The following is an 18,927-nucleotide window of genomic DNA, read 5'->3' on the forward strand; positions in this document are numbered from 1 at the left end:
ATTATTAAAAAACAAAAATGTTTCTTATATATAAAATTTAGTTCGATTTATCTCTTATTTTTCAAATCAAACTAAACCAAGTAACAATAATTTCTGCTTACATTCGAACAATTGATTATATGGACAAAATTCTTGTTTATATTTTATTTTAGGGAAAATACATAAAAATCCCCCTGAACTTGGCACGAAAACTTACTTTAATACTTCAACTACACGGGTGTTTATTTACCCCTAATCTCATTTAAAGTGAATAAATACCCCCTTAATGCTGACGTGGCATAAAGAAAATAGTTAAGAGCGTCTTTCTTTTTTATTAAAAAATTGGTCCTGCTAATATATGTATTATATAATTAAAAAAGAAAAAAAATCATCCACCCGGCCACCCCTACTTTCATCTTCTCCAAACCCACCCACCCCCAATCCCCTTTTTCTTCTTCTGCAAACCCTCCCCCACCCCCCACCCCCCTCCCCAGCCCTTTTTACTTATTTTGAACCCCCTTATCTCGCCCTTTCTCCTTCTTCGAACACCCCCATTGTACCCTACCTCACCTGCATTTTAATCTTCATTTTTTTTTTTGTTTTCAGATCTACTAAAGAGAGAAAAATCATTAAACTTTGTTCCGATCAAACTTGAGATTTCTGTCAAACTAAAGAAAATTTCATTAACACATTTTTATGATTGTTGTATGTCATGAAAAAATAAGGGTTTTTGAAGATGGAATATTGGAAAGGATTGTTTTTTTTTTACTAAAGGGTCGAATTCATCTACATTTTCAGTTGATTTATTTGTCCTCAAATACCAAAGAGAGCAATAAATCGGTAAAAAATTCAATGTAGGTCCATATTTGTTGCAATCTCACATCAATGGATATTGATAGAAAATGTATGAGAATTTTCTCAAAAGAAATTAGTGAAATTGTTAGAAGATATTGAGGTTGAAAATAGAAAAGTCATTAGTGAAAATTAATGATAATCAAGCAAGAAATGAGAAAACACTAATGGAGGTGGAATGTAGTGCATCCATTGGAGAGAGAAGGGAAAAAAAAATTAAATTTTAAAAATTGATTTCTGAATGGAAGAGAGAAGAAGGGAAGGAAAAAAATAAAATTTTAAAACTGATTTCCAACACGATTCTGACGTGGCAATGATGTGGCGTTGATATGGCAATGACTTGGCGCGTGTGTAATATATTTTCCATTGTGAGGCTGGTTTTGTATTCTTAGGGGAGTATTTATTCACTTTAAACAAGATTAGGATATATAAACACCCATATAGTTGAAGTACTAAAGTAAGTTTTCGTGCCAAATTCAGGAGAATTTTTATGTATTTTCCCTTTATTTTAAGGAAGAATTTTGTCGAGCCTATTTTTTGGGCTTAAGGATTCGGGTTTGTTTGGATATGATTAAAAGTTTATGGAGCTAGATACGTTGGATCATAGTAGCTGGCAGTGTCGGGGTAATAACGTCTTTTAGTATTTTTATTTTTTTAGAAAATATAAATCAAAGACGTCAAAAATGGCAGAAGCAAATCGCAGAGCTAACATGTACGGACGGGAGACAATGAACGCTGCACTTCACCAAGATAGACACCAGCAAACTCAGATCGACGACGACGATGATGACGACGTCGTCGCTGCTGGCGGCGGCGGTGGTGGTGGAAGTGGAGGAGGAATAGAGTCTATGGACAACCCTACTCCTCACATTCGCTACGACCAACATCATCACTCTCATTCTCACGCGCTTCACAACGGCGGCGCCGGCGGTTCTATGGAGATGAATGGTGTGGAAGGTGTTTCTCATAACGCCTTGTATGGTCCCTCTTCCGAAATTGTTCCTACTGCTGGTAGTGGAGCTTCCGATCAGCTTACGCTGTCGTTTCAAGGCGAAGTTTATGTTTTTGATGCCGTTTCACCTGAAAAGGTATTTTTTTTACTTTGACCTATCTTCTAGTGCGTACTAAGAATGTTTGCCCCTTTATTTTGTGAATCTTGCTCGTCTTTGTGTAGTGTGTTCTTTTATTTAGCGAGATTGGTCTTCATTTAATTTTTTTGCGTTACTAGGATTTTTGCTGTTTTTGTGTAATGTGCTGTCTACAAGAGATTGAGTGAGTTAGGGGGGGGGTTCAATTTTGGAATTGGGGGTAATTCTGTATTTGGCCAAATGTTCTTGCCTCACTCTCACGTGACTTTTGGAGTTGAGGGGATTCAAGACTCTGAAACTGGTCGTTTCTGAGATTAGATTGTATTTGATTGGTGAATCGGTTAGCTTATATGTGTATGGTGGATTGGTTGATATTGATCAAATTATGAAGCTAAGAGGCCATGCTGGTCTTTTTTATCTTCCACGAGTAGGAGTGATTCTCACTGGCATGATTTTAGTATCACTGTAATTAAAATCTACTCAATGATGCCGAGTAAGGGGTTGTTGCTTCATGGGTGAAGTCATGTACATCATAGAAGTGTTAAAAATGATGCACAGAGTGATCCAAATGAGAAGCCGTGGATGCTTTGAGTCTCAACTTCGCTGAGTTAGATTTATGGATACTGAAATTAGTTATTTTAATTGCAATTTGATTGTTATAGTGCTAAATTCACATACTTAAGATTGTTTTTGACGTTGAGAATTGTGCGCTTCACTTCAAATGAGCATGCGCTTTACTTCTCACTTTTCACTTCAAGCTCCATGGTGCTTATTGCTTTTTTGCGCTTTTTGAAACACTGTTTAGTATATGCATCTGGTAGTGGAATTCAATCCACCTTTAGTGGGTTTAAAACTTCAAATTGATATTTACAATCATCTTAATAGGGGTAAATTCTGTTTTTATGTTTATTGAGTTTTAGGTTCAGGCGGTGCTGTTACTGTTGGGGGGATACGAAGTCCCTCCTGGCATCCCTGCTGTCAATGTGGCTCCCCAAAGTCAGAGGGTATTCATCTTTATATCCCGCTTACATTCTTTTACCAGACTGGTGGTTTATAATCAGTTATGGCACTTCCTCGGCAATATTCACAGGCTTCAGGTGACTTTCCTGGAAGATTGAATCAACCACAAAGAGCTGCTTCTTTAAATCGTTTTAGGGAAAAGAGGAAAGAACGGTGTTTTGATAAAAAGATCCGCTATACTGTGCGGAAGGAAGTTGCGATGAGGTAATAAAACTGCAGTTTTTAATGCATGATGTTGTCTTGTTTGCTTGATTGAACCATATTAGGAACTAGTGGAGACAACAGGCAAATTGATGTCTGTCGGGATTGATGTCCCATCTGTAATTGTCCATCCTCTGTGCTAATGAGTAATGATTGATAGGACTAATTGAGCTTGACCTTCTAAATTAAGTTGACAAGAAGAGTGGGAAAGACATTGGCTAAGTGTTATACAGAAGAGGGGATCAAGCTCTGCGGCAGAGGCTCTACATCAGCTTTATGCATTGCTTGAACTATTTGACTGGAATGGTAAAGGAGGTGTTTTGAAGGCAAGAAGAGCATTTATGTTGAAGGAACATTATTTTCAACTGGGCTGACTTGTTGGACTTGGCGAATCGTATGAGTCAACTTCAACTTTTAGTAATTTTCTACAGAATTACCTTGGTATTGTGGATCAATAAAAATCTTACCTTGCAAAAAATGTAAAAAGAGTGGAGTGAGTGTGTCATGACTGAATATGTAAATAAAACTATGGCAGGATCACCTGAGGTGCATCTTACTTTGTCTTAAAAAAGCAGAGTGCACCCTAGGTGCACACACTTATTTCATATCTAAGGCATTGTTTGAATGTGAATATGAAATTTATAAATGACCTGACTGCTAAAAAACAGTTGCTATGGGACAAAATTCTCACTTCCTCTTTTCCTTAGGTTTGTGCATCAAAAAAGGTCAACTGCAGCATTTAAGGAATGAGGTAGCACTAACTAAAGAATGTTATAACTAGGAAATTGTAGTGCACTAGTTTGACATTGGATATATAATAGGATAATTAGTGGTGAAAACATTATCCTATAAGAGGGAAGGGAGGTGTAATAGTATTTAAAGGATGAGACATGACCTCCTACTGAGCGCCTTGTATTCCATCAATGCAAGTGTCCCACAATTTTGCGGACTTTGGAGCATGTGGTACAACTGGCACTAAAGTAGTGCACTTCACAATATGAAAACTTGAAACATTGTCCCCCAATCTTTGGTATTTGAATGTGTGGTATTTAAATGGAGAAGGGTAAATGGGCAGGCCTCTATCCACCGAGTTTCAAGCCGTTCGCCATTGGTCCTAGGGATTTCTCAATTGTTAAATATTAGTCCTTTGGCATAAATTAAACTAGTTTCTGGGTATGCGCTTTGCACGTGTAAAACTGAAAAAGCACATAAATAGTACTATTAAAAATGGTCTGAGTTACAAAACTGTGGATAAATGACAATAATTAAAGCAAGTACGAGAAGATGTAAGAGCCCTCCCGTTTCCAATTTAGTGTAGCTGAATTATTATTTTATTCATTTAATAGAAGCCTTTTTTTTAAAAGAAGGGACAAATGGTCCATTAACTTGATGGACAATTTGGTTATTCAACTTTAGACTTGAGGTCTTCCCACATTTAGTATAAAATATAAAACATGATTTTTGCATAATAATGAAGACCACATTATGCAATAGAGCACCAAAACGTGTTTTTAGTTCCATTGCTTTATTGACTACTGACTATGCCATATGCTCGGGTGCAAGAATGGATATTTTACTAGCTCCTCTCATGTGGCCATGCATCAATCTTCAACTGCGGTATATTTTAATTATAGGGAACTGCTTCCAACCCATGCAAGTGAAATGACTTTTGCTAAAGGATGTCTATAGTGACATCTGACCTTGCAAGTTGTGCAGGTATCCTTAGATGTTATGCTAGTTCTTTCTCTAGTCAATATGATTTAATTTTATTCTCTTACTTCATTCTTCTAGAGGGAGGGGTTATAGGGCCCTGTTATGTTTTTGAAGTTATTAATTTCAGTACTTGTCTATATTTTCATCAGTCTTGTAGTTGAAGTTCATGGTTTAAACTAGGTCGTTTTCTTTGTTCTGTTCAGTTGTCTTTATCTGATCTATGTTATATTTTCAGGATGCAGCGTAAGAAAGGTCAGTTTACATCTGCCAAATCAATACCTGACGAAGTAGGTTCTTCTGCAGATTGGAATGAAGGCTCTGGTCAAGAAGAGCAAGAAACATCGTGAGTTCCATTTTCTGTAGTAGTTGATTTTCCTTTTTTCAACTTATAATATGTTTACCATCCCCGAAAATTCCCCTTAACTAGAACAATTAAACAATTCCCCTTCCTTAGGAGCCAACAGTGGCATTTCACACTTTTGTCCCTTAGTCACTCGAACACCCTGACTTCATGGTTGGAGGTGTAGAGCTTTACCACTAGGCTATACCTCCCTTCTCTGTAGTTGTTCTGTGTTCCGTCATTGAATTTGATGTAAATCTGTGGTCATTTTACAGCAGATTCAATTTTACATGGTCTCGAGGTTCAGAGGTTACTGATCACATTAAATACAATTAACATCTTTCTGAGAAGTTTCTCTTTCCATTTCTCAACAGATGTAGACATTGCAATATTAGTTCGAAATCCACTCCTATGATGCGTCGGGGACCAGCTGGCCCAAGGTCTCTTTGTAATGCATGTGGACTCAAGTGGGCCAATAAGGTTAGTATTGAGTTGAAAATTCACTCATTTCCATGGTTTTTATTTGAATAGGCATAAATGCCTCATGATGGTTTGTTCCATGGTCAATATTACTTTTTATTAGTTCCCACCCATTCACATTTTCATTGATTGAGAGCGAGATGTATAAGTAGAGAATTCTACGCAAATATATGGTTCGGACGTTCGGTACAAAGAGCATGCATTGATGACTAGGATATCATGTGTGCTCCAATAGTAGAGGAAAAAAAATATTCTGCTCAAGTGTATAAAAATACTTTTACCTCCTTCAAATGATTTTTCGCTCTCAATATTGTCCACATGAGAGACAACAGTCACATTCCCTGATCCATTCTTTAAGCTTCCCCTCGTAAACTTCCACTCTAATACAGAAACAACTACTCCCTATGTCCAACAATAGTTGTCCACTATACTATTTTGGGATGTCCAACAATACTTGTCCACTTTATGAAATCAATGGATAATTTTACACTTATTTTCTAATTTACCCTTATCATTAATTATAGTCATTTCCCTATTACATTTTCAAGGCATTGTATTTATTATATTCAAAGGGTGATATAGTAAAATTACCCTTCTATTTATAGTTTCTTAAGAAGTGTGTAAAGTCAATAGTGGACAAGTATTGTTGGACATAGGGAGTAAAAAATAGGATGGTTTTATCCTATACCCTGCAACACCTGCTGAAGTCCGAAATATATTCCTCAGTTAACAGTAAACACAATAACCTGTGCTCAAATCATATATTTGTAACAGCAAATGTTTGACATGCTTTCCCGCCTTCATGTACATGAGCGCCAAGTGATAGGGATTATCTATCTTCCTCTCAAATCCATTCTGTTAGAACTGCTCCTTATATAGCTTTCCATACGAAGAAACACAGATTTCATGGTTCAAAAGTGGGAGAAGTCCATAATTTCTCTTATAAGTATCCTGCTATTAATCTTTATCCAGAAAACAAAAGGAGCCTGCTATTGATCTTCTTTTTCCAAATCAGTATACAATCTTCTCGAGAGTTATTCTTCTTCTTCTTCTTCTTCTTTTGGGTAAAAAGATCTTTGATTCGTTCACCATGGCTTGTAACTGTTGCAATACCTCAAGAACATTATGCACCTTGTATTGCATTTTTCTTTCCGAGTAACTTTGTTTTTTGAAAAACCTTTCTATCTTGTTGTGTGTCACAGCTTTCTTTGGCAATTGTACTTGTGTGACTTCCATTGCAGTATTTTGCTTCTCCTGTCTATCATGTGCAGGATAAAGACAAACATATTGCTCTTTTGTCATCAATATCCCTTTAAGGCTGTTGTTTTGGATGATTAACTTCATTATTAACAAGATACATACTTGGTCAGTACCACACTGTTAACAGATTTTACTTTCAATGAAATAAATCATTTTCTTAGTCACTGTTTAAAAGTAGTTACACATGCACTCTACCTTTTGATACAAACCTTAATGTTAGCCTTTTAAATAGATTGAAATAAGTATGCAAACTCCTTGCTCATTTCTAAAAATGAGCTCAAATGTGACCTTTACTTCGTTCAATTACAACTCAAGCTTCCGGAGATTATCATCTGAGTACTGGGTGTTATTATTTGTGTTTGAACTCCTACTTACAACAGTTAAATAATGGAAGTCTATCGGAGCAATGAAATTTTATCCCAACTTTATTTTTTTCCCTTTTGCCATTTGAAGTATTTTCACCTATCTACTACCTTTTGGACCTTTTCTTCAATATAACTCTCTGTTAGCTCGCTGGACAGGCCTTTGGTATTGATTAACCTGATATGGGATGAATTAGTAGCCCCAGCATGTTTTTTTCACATTGATGTCTGATAAAGTTCATGACACACTATTCTTTTTGCTTTTGACATCAAATTCTCCTTCACCTTCATTGTCAAGTTCAAAGAAACTTTCCTGTCTCAACATTCAACAATCATTTCATTCACTTGCAATTTGTTAAATGGTTTTGGTGAGTGGGAATGCTGCTTTACTCCCCTTTGATCTGTTTCCGCAGGGAATTTTAAGAGATCTTTCTAAAGTTCCAGCTCCTGGAGCTCAGGACCAAACTGCGAAACCTAGTGAACAGGTACAAAATCTCCACTTTTTTAAAACCATCCTTGAGATAGATAATTGACTTTGTAGAACTTAACAAAAAATAAAAGGTTGATTTTTCAGTTTATTTACTAAAGCTCAATGTCTGTTATACAATTCTCTCCGCTAGAGCAATGGTGAACCTAATGGCTCAGATGCCATGGCTGCTATCATCACTCCAGACGACAACAACCCAGTGGGGTGACTGCTTGAACTGTGAGGGAGAATCCTTCTTTGCAATTATTGTGGTGGCAGTTGATGTTGAAGTGAGATGAATCATTGAGATTCATCTGTTGTACTATCCGCCAAAATTAGATTGTACATAGTAAAATATTGTACTCTTAGGCATCCCACATTGTTAATCGGAGTTTTAGTGTTTTATTCTGGTGTTCAAATGTATAATTGAAATCTGGAATTTGTCCCACGAATCGATACATGCAAGCGTAAAAGCATCTTAAAATAGTTTTTATTTGGTATATGACTACAAATGTGGAAAGAGCATACGGTTTTTGCTTTTTGTCCCCACGGTTTTGGTCTAGTACGAATACTACACAAGAACAATATATTCAATGTTATTTCATTAATGGATCTTACCTCTATCTCATAAAAAGTATATGCAAACTTTAAAAGCAAACTTTACTTTTATCTTGTTTGAAGATGTGCTTCTGATACGGCATATCCTCCCCTTTTTTGTTTCTTTGAGCTAGTTAATGTCTACCAAAATTATTCATTAGTGAAGAGAATTATGGGACTGTGGTTCATCAAAAAACTACAATTTCGTTCTTTTTAACCCCTTGGGAGCTAGTGATGTTAATATTAGTTGGACACAACAAAAAACTTTCTGAAGTGTTTCTACTATCATAACACTTTGTTTGAGTGGTTGTTACGCATCGTTTCATAATGTATCGTATTGTATTGTGTTGTATTATATTGTACTTTATTGTTTTAATGAATACAATGTTTGGATAGACTGTATCATTCTCTATCTTTACATAATGTCACACATTCATAATTTGAATGATAAACCTACAAGTAAAGTAGGTTATCGGGTAGAGCTACTATGAAAATGTAGGGTAAAACATGAAATATAATAATTATTAAATAATAAATAAAGACAAAATGAGAGGAAAATATTAAGGTAACGATGCGATCACACTAGATCGATTGTTACATAAAATGGGTCTTTTCGTCGTTACCTAACGATGACTTTAAACGATACGATGCGATACAATAGAATCTATCTATCTATCTATATATAATAGGAGAGGTGAAAAACGCCACATATCAGCACCACAACAAAGCAGTAATTATTTTTAATCTATATTTAATTTAAAAATAACTTTAAAAAATACTTTTTAATTTATAAGTTTTAAAATTTATATAAAGACAAAAATTAAAATATTTAAAAATTAAATTATCTGTTCTAAAATTAAAAAAATTAAAGTTTTTAATTTCTTTATATAAATAAAATGTGAATATAAACATTGAGTAACTAACTAAACATTTTTGATTTTTTTCTAAATTATATTTTAAACAGTCAGTTGTAAAACCTTCCATTACGTTCCACTTATGCATAAATCCTAAAGAATTTTAATATATCTATATATAACCAACACATATTTGAATTGTGAAATTAAATATTTTAAATATTCAAACCGTTAGTAACTTTTATAATTGAAATAATTTAAAAAAATTAGTTCGTAACTTTTTTATTGAATGATATTAAAAAAATAATCAGTAACTCTTTTATTGAAATAAAAAAAAAACTGAAAAATAAGAATTAAAATTTTAAATTTAAAACTTTTAGATAGTTACAACTTCTCCCTTTTATCTTAATTCTAGGAGTTTTCAAATTTTCAAACGGTTTTTATTTGGAAAAGTTTCATGTTCCTCTCATTTTCAATGGAATTTGATGAAAATATTTGGTATGTGATTCATCATTTTTTTTCTTGCTTATACCAAAGTATATTGTTTTTTGAACAATTTAACAATATTTTTGTATGCTTTTCTATTTTGAAGGTTAAAGCAACTAATCAATTTTATTTGTCATTGTTAACACTTTCTCTTATACATGATGATGTACATATATACTTCATAGGTACGGAACAGAGCAAATCTTTGTTGATTGAAGTGGAAGATCTTGCAAACCCAACAATATCTCAACACTTATGATGGAAGAACAATCGGTTAACCTTATCCCCTCATTAAATTAAAGGACATTAATGTAAGTAGTTTCATGAAATAACATTACTGGCAAGGCGATGAATCTCTCAGTAACATTCCATGCTTCAATATTAATACAAGCACACAGGAAACAAAAACATAATTGCAATTTTTTTCTTAGTGACAAACATAGTAAAAGAGTAGAGGTTTTGTCGAGAATTTTTAGAATTAAGCATTTTCTTTTTGCTAGAAAATATATACATTTAGTACATACAATAACTTAAATGTATTATATTTTAAATAATCTGAAAGTTAATTACATGTTTTATAAGTCCATTACTTTTCTTTCTTTCTTTTTTTTTGATATTTTTTTATACTTATTGCAACTTCAGATTATGATCATTGATTTATGAATTACTTAAAATTAGAGTTATATAATCATATTAATTAAATTTAAAATACCATTTACAAATTTTAATCAGTCATTTTTTTAATCCCGTATTTAAAAAATAGACAAAAAATGATTGCCATTTTAAAAAAAATTATGCAAAAAGTAGTGAAAACAGATATAAAAGTGTTATAATAAAATTTATTAACATTATCTACTCCTAAATTACGCGTTAAAAAATTAAAAAGAAAAAAATATTCTAACAGCACATGTTAACTTTCTACTTTTAAAATAGCTTTGAAAGGTGTTAATTATTATAATAAAGTTTAGTAAAATTAGTGTAAAAATAACTAAAAATTAAATAGTTTGAAAATGCAATTTAAGATTATGAAAGATAAAATAACAAAGAAGAAATAATTAAATTAAAATTTTAAAAATATTTGTAAACTAAATCAGTGACCATCACAAATGTTCAAAAAAATTAATTTTAATAAGAAACTACAGAATTAAAAAAATACAATTTTTTTTTTAACTAATTATAATTATGTAGTTAAAATAACCGATTCATGAATAATGGATTCTTTTAAAAACAAAATTTATATTGAATTAACAAAATTAATTTAATTTAGCAATTTATGTTATAGAAATAAAAAATTTAAATCTAATAATTAATAATGGATAACAATGAATTTGAAATACATTCAGTTGCTTCCACAAAAATGTTGGCAACAAAGAACATGTTAAAAATAATATTTATAATTAAAATGAAAAATACTTTTAATTGTTATTTAAATTTTTTTCGGACTTCTAAGAAATATAATATTTTATTATTATATAAAAAAATTCCCAAATATATCGTCTCTCAACTCTAGATGAACCTATTTTTGTGGAAATGATTAACTACATTCCCACAAAATATGGTTATATAATTTAAAATAAAAATCATGTTTTTAATGTACTTAACTTTTAAACTGTTTCATAATTTAATGTAATGCTTCTTAGTTATAACTTTTATCATATATTTAATTTTGTTAGTGGATATACAATTTTTTAACGTAGTCTTTTTAAAAAAAAAAAATGTTTAACTTTACTTAGATAACAAGTAGAGGAGTAGAAACGTAGAAACTTAATCAATATGAAATTAATAAAGGTTGTTAATTGTTATGCATTTTTGTACTCAACTTTTGATTGATCATTAATATGAGGAATTTATTATTAAAATAAATATTTTAAAATTATTACAATTTTTTTTAAAAAATAAATAAATTATTTAGTTAATGTATTTTTTTTATTTTTAATCATGATATATTTTTGAAACGTTTGTATAAGAAATATATAATTTAATATTTAGTTTTATCAAAAATGTTATTTGATGATCGCATGCATTTATATGATTTGTTCCTTTAGTTATATAAATTTTATGTTATTAAGTACATTTCATTGACAATAAAATGATAATTATATTTTAATAAAATAAAAAAGATGCATTATATTCGAGTAATTAAATAATTTTTAATAATTTTTGCGCAATGCGCAGGCACGTATACTAGTTTAAGTAACAATCAGAACAAACATTGTATTTAAACTAATACTCCCTCTTTTTTCAATTTATGGACTTACTTTCCTTTTCAGTTAGTTTAAAAAAGAATGACACATTCTATATTAAGTAACAATTTAACTATAAAATATATATTTTACCCTTAATGAAATGATTTATAGTCACACAAATTCCTATCATTCACCGTGGACCACAAGTTTTAAAAGTCTTTTGTTCTTTCTTAAACTCCATATCGAGTCAAACTACCTACATAAAATGGGACGGAGAGAATAATACAATACAATAATACAACGAATAACAATGATTATATCATTAAGTCAAATAGTGCGTTCATGAAAAGAAATTACTATAGTCTATAAACTTATTATTTACCAAATCAAATTCAACATCATAATTTTTTTCATAAAAATAATATTTTAAAAAAACTTCAAAATCTTTGTGAATACATCTCATAGTTTTCCCCGCCTGTCTTTTTACTACTACTAAGATTTTTATTTTTATATATATACAAATATGATAATCGTGACGGGTGGGGACAAAAGTGCATAAAGCGTGACTCGATACGCTAAATAAATGGACGTTTCACGTGACACCATCATATAAATCAACGGTTTTGCTTCTTTCCTCTCCATTTACCCTTTTGAGTCTTTTCCTATGAATCAAATTTTCTAAATTCCCCCTCCTTAATTCTTATCAAAAAATAATTCAGCTAAATATAACTACATTTCCAGTTGCCCTTTCTCTGCAATTCTTTATCAACTTTCTGGGATTTTATTAGTATCAGAATCTATCTAGGGTTAGGGTTTTTTCAATTCTCCTCACCATTTTCATGTACTTACAAAACACATGCAGATGTATATATAGTTTGTTGTTTTTCTTCTGTTTTTACAGTGAATTTTTTTTTCTGGAGAAATGGAAGCGGCGGATAATTCGAGGAATATGCTAGGTGGGCAGTATGGAGTAGTAGCGTTTCAGCAGGAGTATATGAATGTACCAATTCGAGTAGATAGATATGGAGGTGGAGGATTTGAGGCTGATGATATCAGTGTTGGCGGTGGCTATGAGGAGGCGATGAGTAGCGGTGAAGAGTTGCAGGTTTGCTCTATGCCGCTTGTTGCTGGCCCTGTAGATAGCGGCAGAGTTATGGCTGTTCCCTCGCGGACTAGTGAGCTTACTATTTCTTTCGAAGGCCAAGTCTATGTATTCCCAGCTGTTACTCCTGAAAAGGTTCAATTTTATTTGAGGCTGTGTAATTGAAGAGTTTCCAAGTCAATTTGTTCTATTTGCCCAATGTGGTTACAATTGAATTCAAGGAATGATGTATGATTTTTGTTAGTGTAAAACTCGCAGGTGCAAGCGGTGATGCTATTATTAGGAGGGTGTGAGGTGCCTAGTTATGTACCTAACACAGATTCTGTTGCACTGCAAAATACTAAGGTGCGTTGAGTTCAGTTGGAGCTTGTTTTCAATTTATGTGTGGTTAAACCAGAGCTTACTGGGGCCTGGGGGCTGTGGATGTTCACTGATTTTTGGGTTATGTTTATAGAGTGTTGATAACACCAGGCAAAACATTTCTCCGAGAATGGCATCTCTGATTAGATTCCGGGAGAAGAAAAAAGATAGATGCTTTGAGAAAACAATTCGTTATGCTTGTCGGAAAGAAGTTGCACAGAGGTGAGGCGAAGGTTGCAGTCCTTGGTTTTTTCTTCATTGTGTTTGATGATTAATATATTAAAAGGATCATTGAAGAAGAATGTTTCTACTCGTTGCCTTAATTGGTTTCAGTTAGTGTGATACTTCTTAAAAAAGTATCATTTAGAGACTACTTAAGTGGCCCAAATATTTGAAGTAGACTGGTATCAATAAATTTTAAATACTTGTTTGAAGTAGATCGGTCAAAAAGTACTGGCTGTATAATGGTACAATGAAGTAAATATGATTTTTCAAAAAAAATGTTTTTGGTTATTATTAAGGTTTTCGAACTTGTCTAGATTCATTGGAAACTATTGTCATTCAAATTCAAGATTTAGTAATGACGTTGATTACTCTAGTATTCTTTTGACTGTTTTAGTTGCACTGTTTATAGGATGCATCGTAAAAATGGACAATTTGCCTCTTTAAAGGAGGGTGAAAAGTCGTCTGCTGACAATATTGATTCAGGGGACAGTGCTGCTCATTCTGAACCTACGTAAGTATGAACCTAGTACCTTACTTCTGACAGTTCATACCAGTAACATCTTTGTTAAGAATCAGTTGCTCTGTGATTTGTCTGCTTTATGCTTTGTGTTTTGGTAGTTGAGGGCCTTGAGACTTTGACTTTTTCCACATTTAACTTGTGTAACAATGGCTATTATTGTATGAAATGGAGGGTTTCATTCAGAAATAACTAAACTATGAGGGTAGTTCAAGTGGAAAGCACCTCCACCTCTAACCTTACGGCTATGGGTTCGAGTCAGCATGTTGACAAATCAAAACAGAAAACAGTAGCAAACCTATGACACAATGACGTATTTGCTTCATATTGAGCTTACTTTTCCTGCTGTCTCTTCACGTCAATGGGCTTATTTACAATTCAGCATTCATATTTGGCCTACTATTCTGCAGTCTCTTTTTTTTTATAAGTAAGCGAAGATTTTATAAATGCTTGCACTAAGCCAATGCAAGAAAACATAACTACATAGTCCCTAATTGTATTTAAAATTGCATCAACATCCTGTCGCACCAAAAAACTAGCAAAATAAGACATCTTTGTTTAAGGCTATGTAAATTTCTACTATTCCTTTACTCTTTATGTTATTGGCTTAGGATTTTACTTTTTCTTTTTCCCCTTATAATCTGCATTTACTTCCCTTTGAACTTACAGACTACGAAGATGTCACCACTGTGGTACTAATGAAAGTGAGACCCCTGCGATGCGGCGGGGCCCATTGGGCCCTAGAACGCTCTGCAATGCTTGTGGGCTTATGTGGGCAAACAAGGTATTGCGCAGTTGGTCTGCCTGTTTTTTCTGTTCCCCCACCCCCAAAAAACATCAAACCCGAAAAAAGGACCTTCTCGAACACACATTTCTTATGTTTTGCTGACATTCAGTTGATGATCAAAACAATAATCAATAATCAATGCATTTCTTATGTTGATTTAGTCTTGGCTTAGGTTCTCAGGGACAATAATCAACGTCAATTACCAGATTACTGGATTAAGAGTTGACCTGATCATTTAGATCTTGATTTCTCTTTACTTGCACTGCCATTTTAGTCTTATGGCAAACACTATAAAGGCTTATTTAGTTTATTGCTGTGAAAATAATGGATTGCAAACCAGGCATGTCATTTACATGTATTCTGTTGATCTTCTATTCTTGGATATGATTCAAATGTTGAAGTGTATGTTGATCTTTCTAGATGCTCTGAATAAATGCATTCTTAAACTTGATGGTTCTTATTTGTTTATTTTCAATCATATTAATCATTCACCCTTTGTTTTTGTTCATTTCTAGGGTATGTTAAGAGATATTACAAAGGGAGGGAGTCATGTACCCTTTGACAAAAACGAGCCAGTAAGTAAATTGAGAACAAGTGACACATCCCTCTATCTTACAGAACCAGTTTAATGTACATTGTCAATGATAGACAATTTGAGGATCAATACTTATGGAACATGCTGTGATGAAGCATCAATATGGAAGTGCCCTCTCCCTCTCCCCCTCTTCAACAAAAGGGTAGGAAAAAGAAATTAAACAACAAGCATGTAGTGGAGCTCTCTTAAGATGCAGATTCCTACATGAAATCTTTCTCTGAATTACTAAATCATTCTTTTCCCTCCAGACAAAGCCTCCTGTCTTATTCTTTTCTTGACTAATCAAATTAGTTCCTCTTGCATGTGATCCAAAAATTTCCACTGTGACTATGTTTACATACAAATCCTAAATGTTTGTACCTTTACCTCTAATCTATCAAGAGTTTGTTAGGTTGTAGTTTATTGTTCAACTTTGTAGTACTGATTTTTTCTTTGTCATGTAGGGAACTCCTGATATCAAGCTGTCTACCTTTGCACCTGAGAATTCTTATCTAAAGCAACATCAAGAGGTAAATCTTTTTTAATAAGCGGTATTGAGGCGAAATTATTGTATAGGTATGAAGTGGAGACAGTATTTTGCATGCAGTTCTCTTGGAACCATAGTATGCCTAAATTTTCCAGGCGTAATTGAATGACTATCCTCCCTTCTTTCCTTTGAGGTCCAGTTTTTGGAGTCTTGATGAGTTGGAAAACACATTTAAAATGGAAATTTGGGCATTTGAAAACTTCCTTGCATGTTCCTCTTCATTTTATTTTTTGTTTAACTGTGGTTCATTGGGTTTGAACAGGGAAGTTCGGGAGAGACAAAACTAACGGAGGAAAATCCTTCAGTTACCACTGCTGAGCTGGTAGTCATATTTGAAGTCTTTTTGGTTTATATTGACGGCTCTCTGAAATTGTTTGTTCTATCATGTTAATCTCTGACTTGACGGCTTAAGTGATGTTGTCATCACACGGATCCCCTCTTGCTTCCCTTAAAAAGACTGAGTTGTCTGAACGAGGATTCCCATACAAGGAACTTATAATTTTAAGTATCCAACTTTCGGGTAGATAAGGAGTTAGTTAAGAGTGATTTCTACAAAAAAAGAAAGGAGCAAGTTTACAGTGATTAGTTTTCTCTCTTTTTGTAGCTCAGTCCCATTATGTGCAAACCCTTTTGGATGGTTGGACATTTAGTATGGGATGGAGGGAGGGAAAGAAGCTAGCAGTAGGCTTTTAATGTAGTGGAAATCTCTATTTAAAAGATCACAGTTGTTTACTTTTTTATTCCTTTTGGGTACATTTGTGAAGTAACATTCATCAATGTATAGAGTGCATGGTTTGTGATTTTGGATGCTTTGCTCCTTGCATAACTTTATAATGTGTCCCTCTTTGGACGATCTCCTAATGCCTTTTATATGATGACTTTGATTTGTTGGAAAAAAAGAATTTGACGTTTGCTCCCACATGCATTGAATTCTAACAGTGCTGATAGGCTGGTGATATCTTTTAATGTAGGATATGCAAGAAGCTACAGAAAACTTTGCTGATAGTTCTCCTTTCTGTATTGGAAGTTCTTCAGTTAACATTGATGAAGAGGTACCTTCCGAATAATCTTTGATGTTTCTCAGTTTGAACATTCTTTTTCCCTTTTCCTGATTTCGTTGTTTAGATGATGACTTTTCAAGAGGGATGTTCTCGTGATGGTCGACTGTTATTTGTTGTCCATGAACATGATGGATGACACAAAGCCCATTTGTCCATTTTTTCAAAACTTTTTGGAGATTTTTTTGACCAAGTGTTTGCTTCTTAAATTGGCCAATTATATCAACTTCAAACTTGAAAAATGAAGTTTGAAAAATGGTTTTAAGGAGTTTTTTCAAGTTCGCACTCACAACTTCAACTTTGTTTTCATGTCCAAACACAAGTTGAACTTCCATATACCATTTTAACTTTACTTGAAGTACTATATATATATATTTTTTGAAATATCAACAAATTCATGTCCAAACACCTGCTAAATCTTTCAAAAGCTTCACTTACCAAGCATCTTGATTCAGCAGGATAATCTCGACGCACTTGCAAATGCTTCTGGAACTGAATTTGAGATTCCTGCAAACTTCGATGAACAGGTCTGTCCTATTTTCATGCAAGATGTTTTCGTTTGCTTGTGATTGTGTTGAAGACTTCTAAAATTGGTATATTTATTACTCCATTGAATTAAAACTCTTCCTTAATGAATCTGAACATCATTTGTTTGTATTACAGATTGGGATTGATTCACATATGAGTGTTCACTGGCCTGCGACATGACATACACTATTCCAAGTTGATGTCTAGAGCTTGAAGATTCCAGTCGATACTAGGTGTTATTTTAAAATTTGTAAAGCATCTGTCAATATTATAGCCAAGAGCTCGCCTTATGTATGTTAGGAGTTGGGACATAGGAAGTACTGGATATTTGTATATACTTTGGTTAATTTATGTCATAAAATTTCTGGAATTTTATGTTTTCTTCCATCCTCTTTCTCTTATTATACTTCTAAGTGTTGCAACGGTGTATTTGTCCGAAGAAAAACTACACTTTAGAAGAGAAAAGAAGGGGAACATGGAGGGGGGCTTGCTTAGTTTGGATTATTTCATCTAATTTAATAATCAGTTTCATTTATCACTATTGATTCTTACTAGAAAATAATTTTTTTGAGATATTTGCATAACCTTTAACAAACAAATCTGAAAAGTGTTGCTCCCTCATTTTAATTTGTTTATCTTAGCTTTTACTTAGCACGGATTTTTTTAAAAAAAGTTGCTTGATTTTTTGTTTTGTAATGTACCTTTTGAATCTTATGGTCTTGCGAAATATAATACTTACTGTTTTTTGAAACAGATCAAAAATCAAGAAGGCAGTATAACATGTGGAAAGTTGATGTACGTAAGTTAATTGTTATTAGAACTAGTGCCACGTTATATCGGGGTGAAAAGATATTTGCATAATCCAAAATCCACCAATGTGACGTATGATTGGGTTTAATTATTTCTAATGCACGATTAAACAATAGATGGCTTATAAAGAAGTATTCATTATACTATAACATCAAGACAAGGACTAATATAGTAAAGCATGTAGAAAACCACACTTGGGTTTTATAATTTTGACCACAAAAGTTGAGCCACTTTGTCAGGTACCAGAGGAATAACATTCAAATTACAGCAATCTGTATTCTGTATCGAAGAGGAGCATCGTTGCAGAAAATGACAAGACTCTCCCAAAATGAAAGGCATAATATACACAAGTGATGATATCTCCTACTATCGCATTTGAAAAAAATTGAGAAAGCAAATGATCGAACTCAAAAATTGACGGCTAGATAATACATTGCCAATTATCATACCAAAAGGCAACAAAACTAGCCTCATCTTCTAAAGACGAAAACTTCCTATTAATTTTTTTTTTTGTACAAGCTTCTACGAACAATGA

At 33.1% G+C, this 18,927-nt stretch overlaps 2 protein-coding genes across 2 annotated transcripts; both read left to right on the forward strand.

The window, feature by feature from the left end:
- Positions 1-1,478: 1,478 nt before the first annotated feature.
- Positions 1,479-8,263, forward strand: LOC125816259 (GATA transcription factor 24-like). Its single transcript, XM_049495844.1, has 7 exons — positions 1,479-1,919; positions 2,840-2,923; positions 3,010-3,143; positions 5,089-5,196; positions 5,568-5,673; positions 7,709-7,780; positions 7,916-8,263. The coding sequence occupies exons 1-7, from the start codon at positions 1,515-1,517 to the stop codon at positions 7,988-7,990; spliced, it is 984 nt and encodes a 327-aa protein (XP_049351801.1). The 5' UTR covers positions 1,479-1,514; the 3' UTR covers positions 7,991-8,263.
- Positions 8,264-12,678: 4,415 nt separating this feature from the next.
- LOC125816265 (GATA transcription factor 19-like) lies at positions 12,679-17,840 on the forward strand. Its single transcript, XM_049495849.1, has 11 exons — positions 12,679-13,121; positions 13,245-13,331; positions 13,441-13,568; positions 13,981-14,082; positions 14,758-14,872; positions 15,391-15,450; positions 15,914-15,979; positions 16,259-16,318; positions 16,968-17,048; positions 17,510-17,581; positions 17,718-17,840. Exons 1-11 carry the CDS (start codon positions 12,807-12,809, stop codon positions 17,760-17,762), a joined length of 1,131 nt encoding a protein of 376 aa, XP_049351806.1. The 5' UTR covers positions 12,679-12,806; the 3' UTR covers positions 17,763-17,840.
- Positions 17,841-18,927: the final 1,087 nt, after the last annotated feature.

This window comes from Solanum verrucosum, unplaced genomic scaffold (assembly GCF_900185275.1).
Source record: "Solanum verrucosum unplaced genomic scaffold, falcon-dt-bn FXZP01000261.1, whole genome shotgun sequence".
Classification (NCBI taxonomy): domain Eukaryota; kingdom Viridiplantae; phylum Streptophyta; class Magnoliopsida; order Solanales; family Solanaceae; genus Solanum; species Solanum verrucosum.

Coding starts and splice junctions, on each gene's coding strand:
- LOC125816259 (XM_049495844.1), top strand. CDS start 1,515: ATGGCAGAAGCAAATCGCAGAGCTAACATGTACGGACGGGAGACAATG. Junction 1,920..2,839: donor ATGCCGTTTCACCTGAAAAG/GTATTTTTTTTA, acceptor ATTGAGTTTTAG/GTTCAGGCGGTGCTGTTACT. Junction 7,781..7,915: donor CTGCGAAACCTAGTGAACAG/GTACAAAATCTC, acceptor TCTCTCCGCTAG/AGCAATGGTGAACCTAATGG.
- LOC125816265 (XM_049495849.1), top strand. CDS start 12,807: ATGGAAGCGGCGGATAATTCGAGGAATATGCTAGGTGGGCAGTATGGA. Junction 16,319..16,967: donor CAGTTACCACTGCTGAGCTG/GTAGTCATATTT, acceptor CTTTTAATGTAG/GATATGCAAGAAGCTACAGA. Junction 17,049..17,509: donor CAGTTAACATTGATGAAGAG/GTACCTTCCGAA, acceptor ATCTTGATTCAG/CAGGATAATCTCGACGCACT.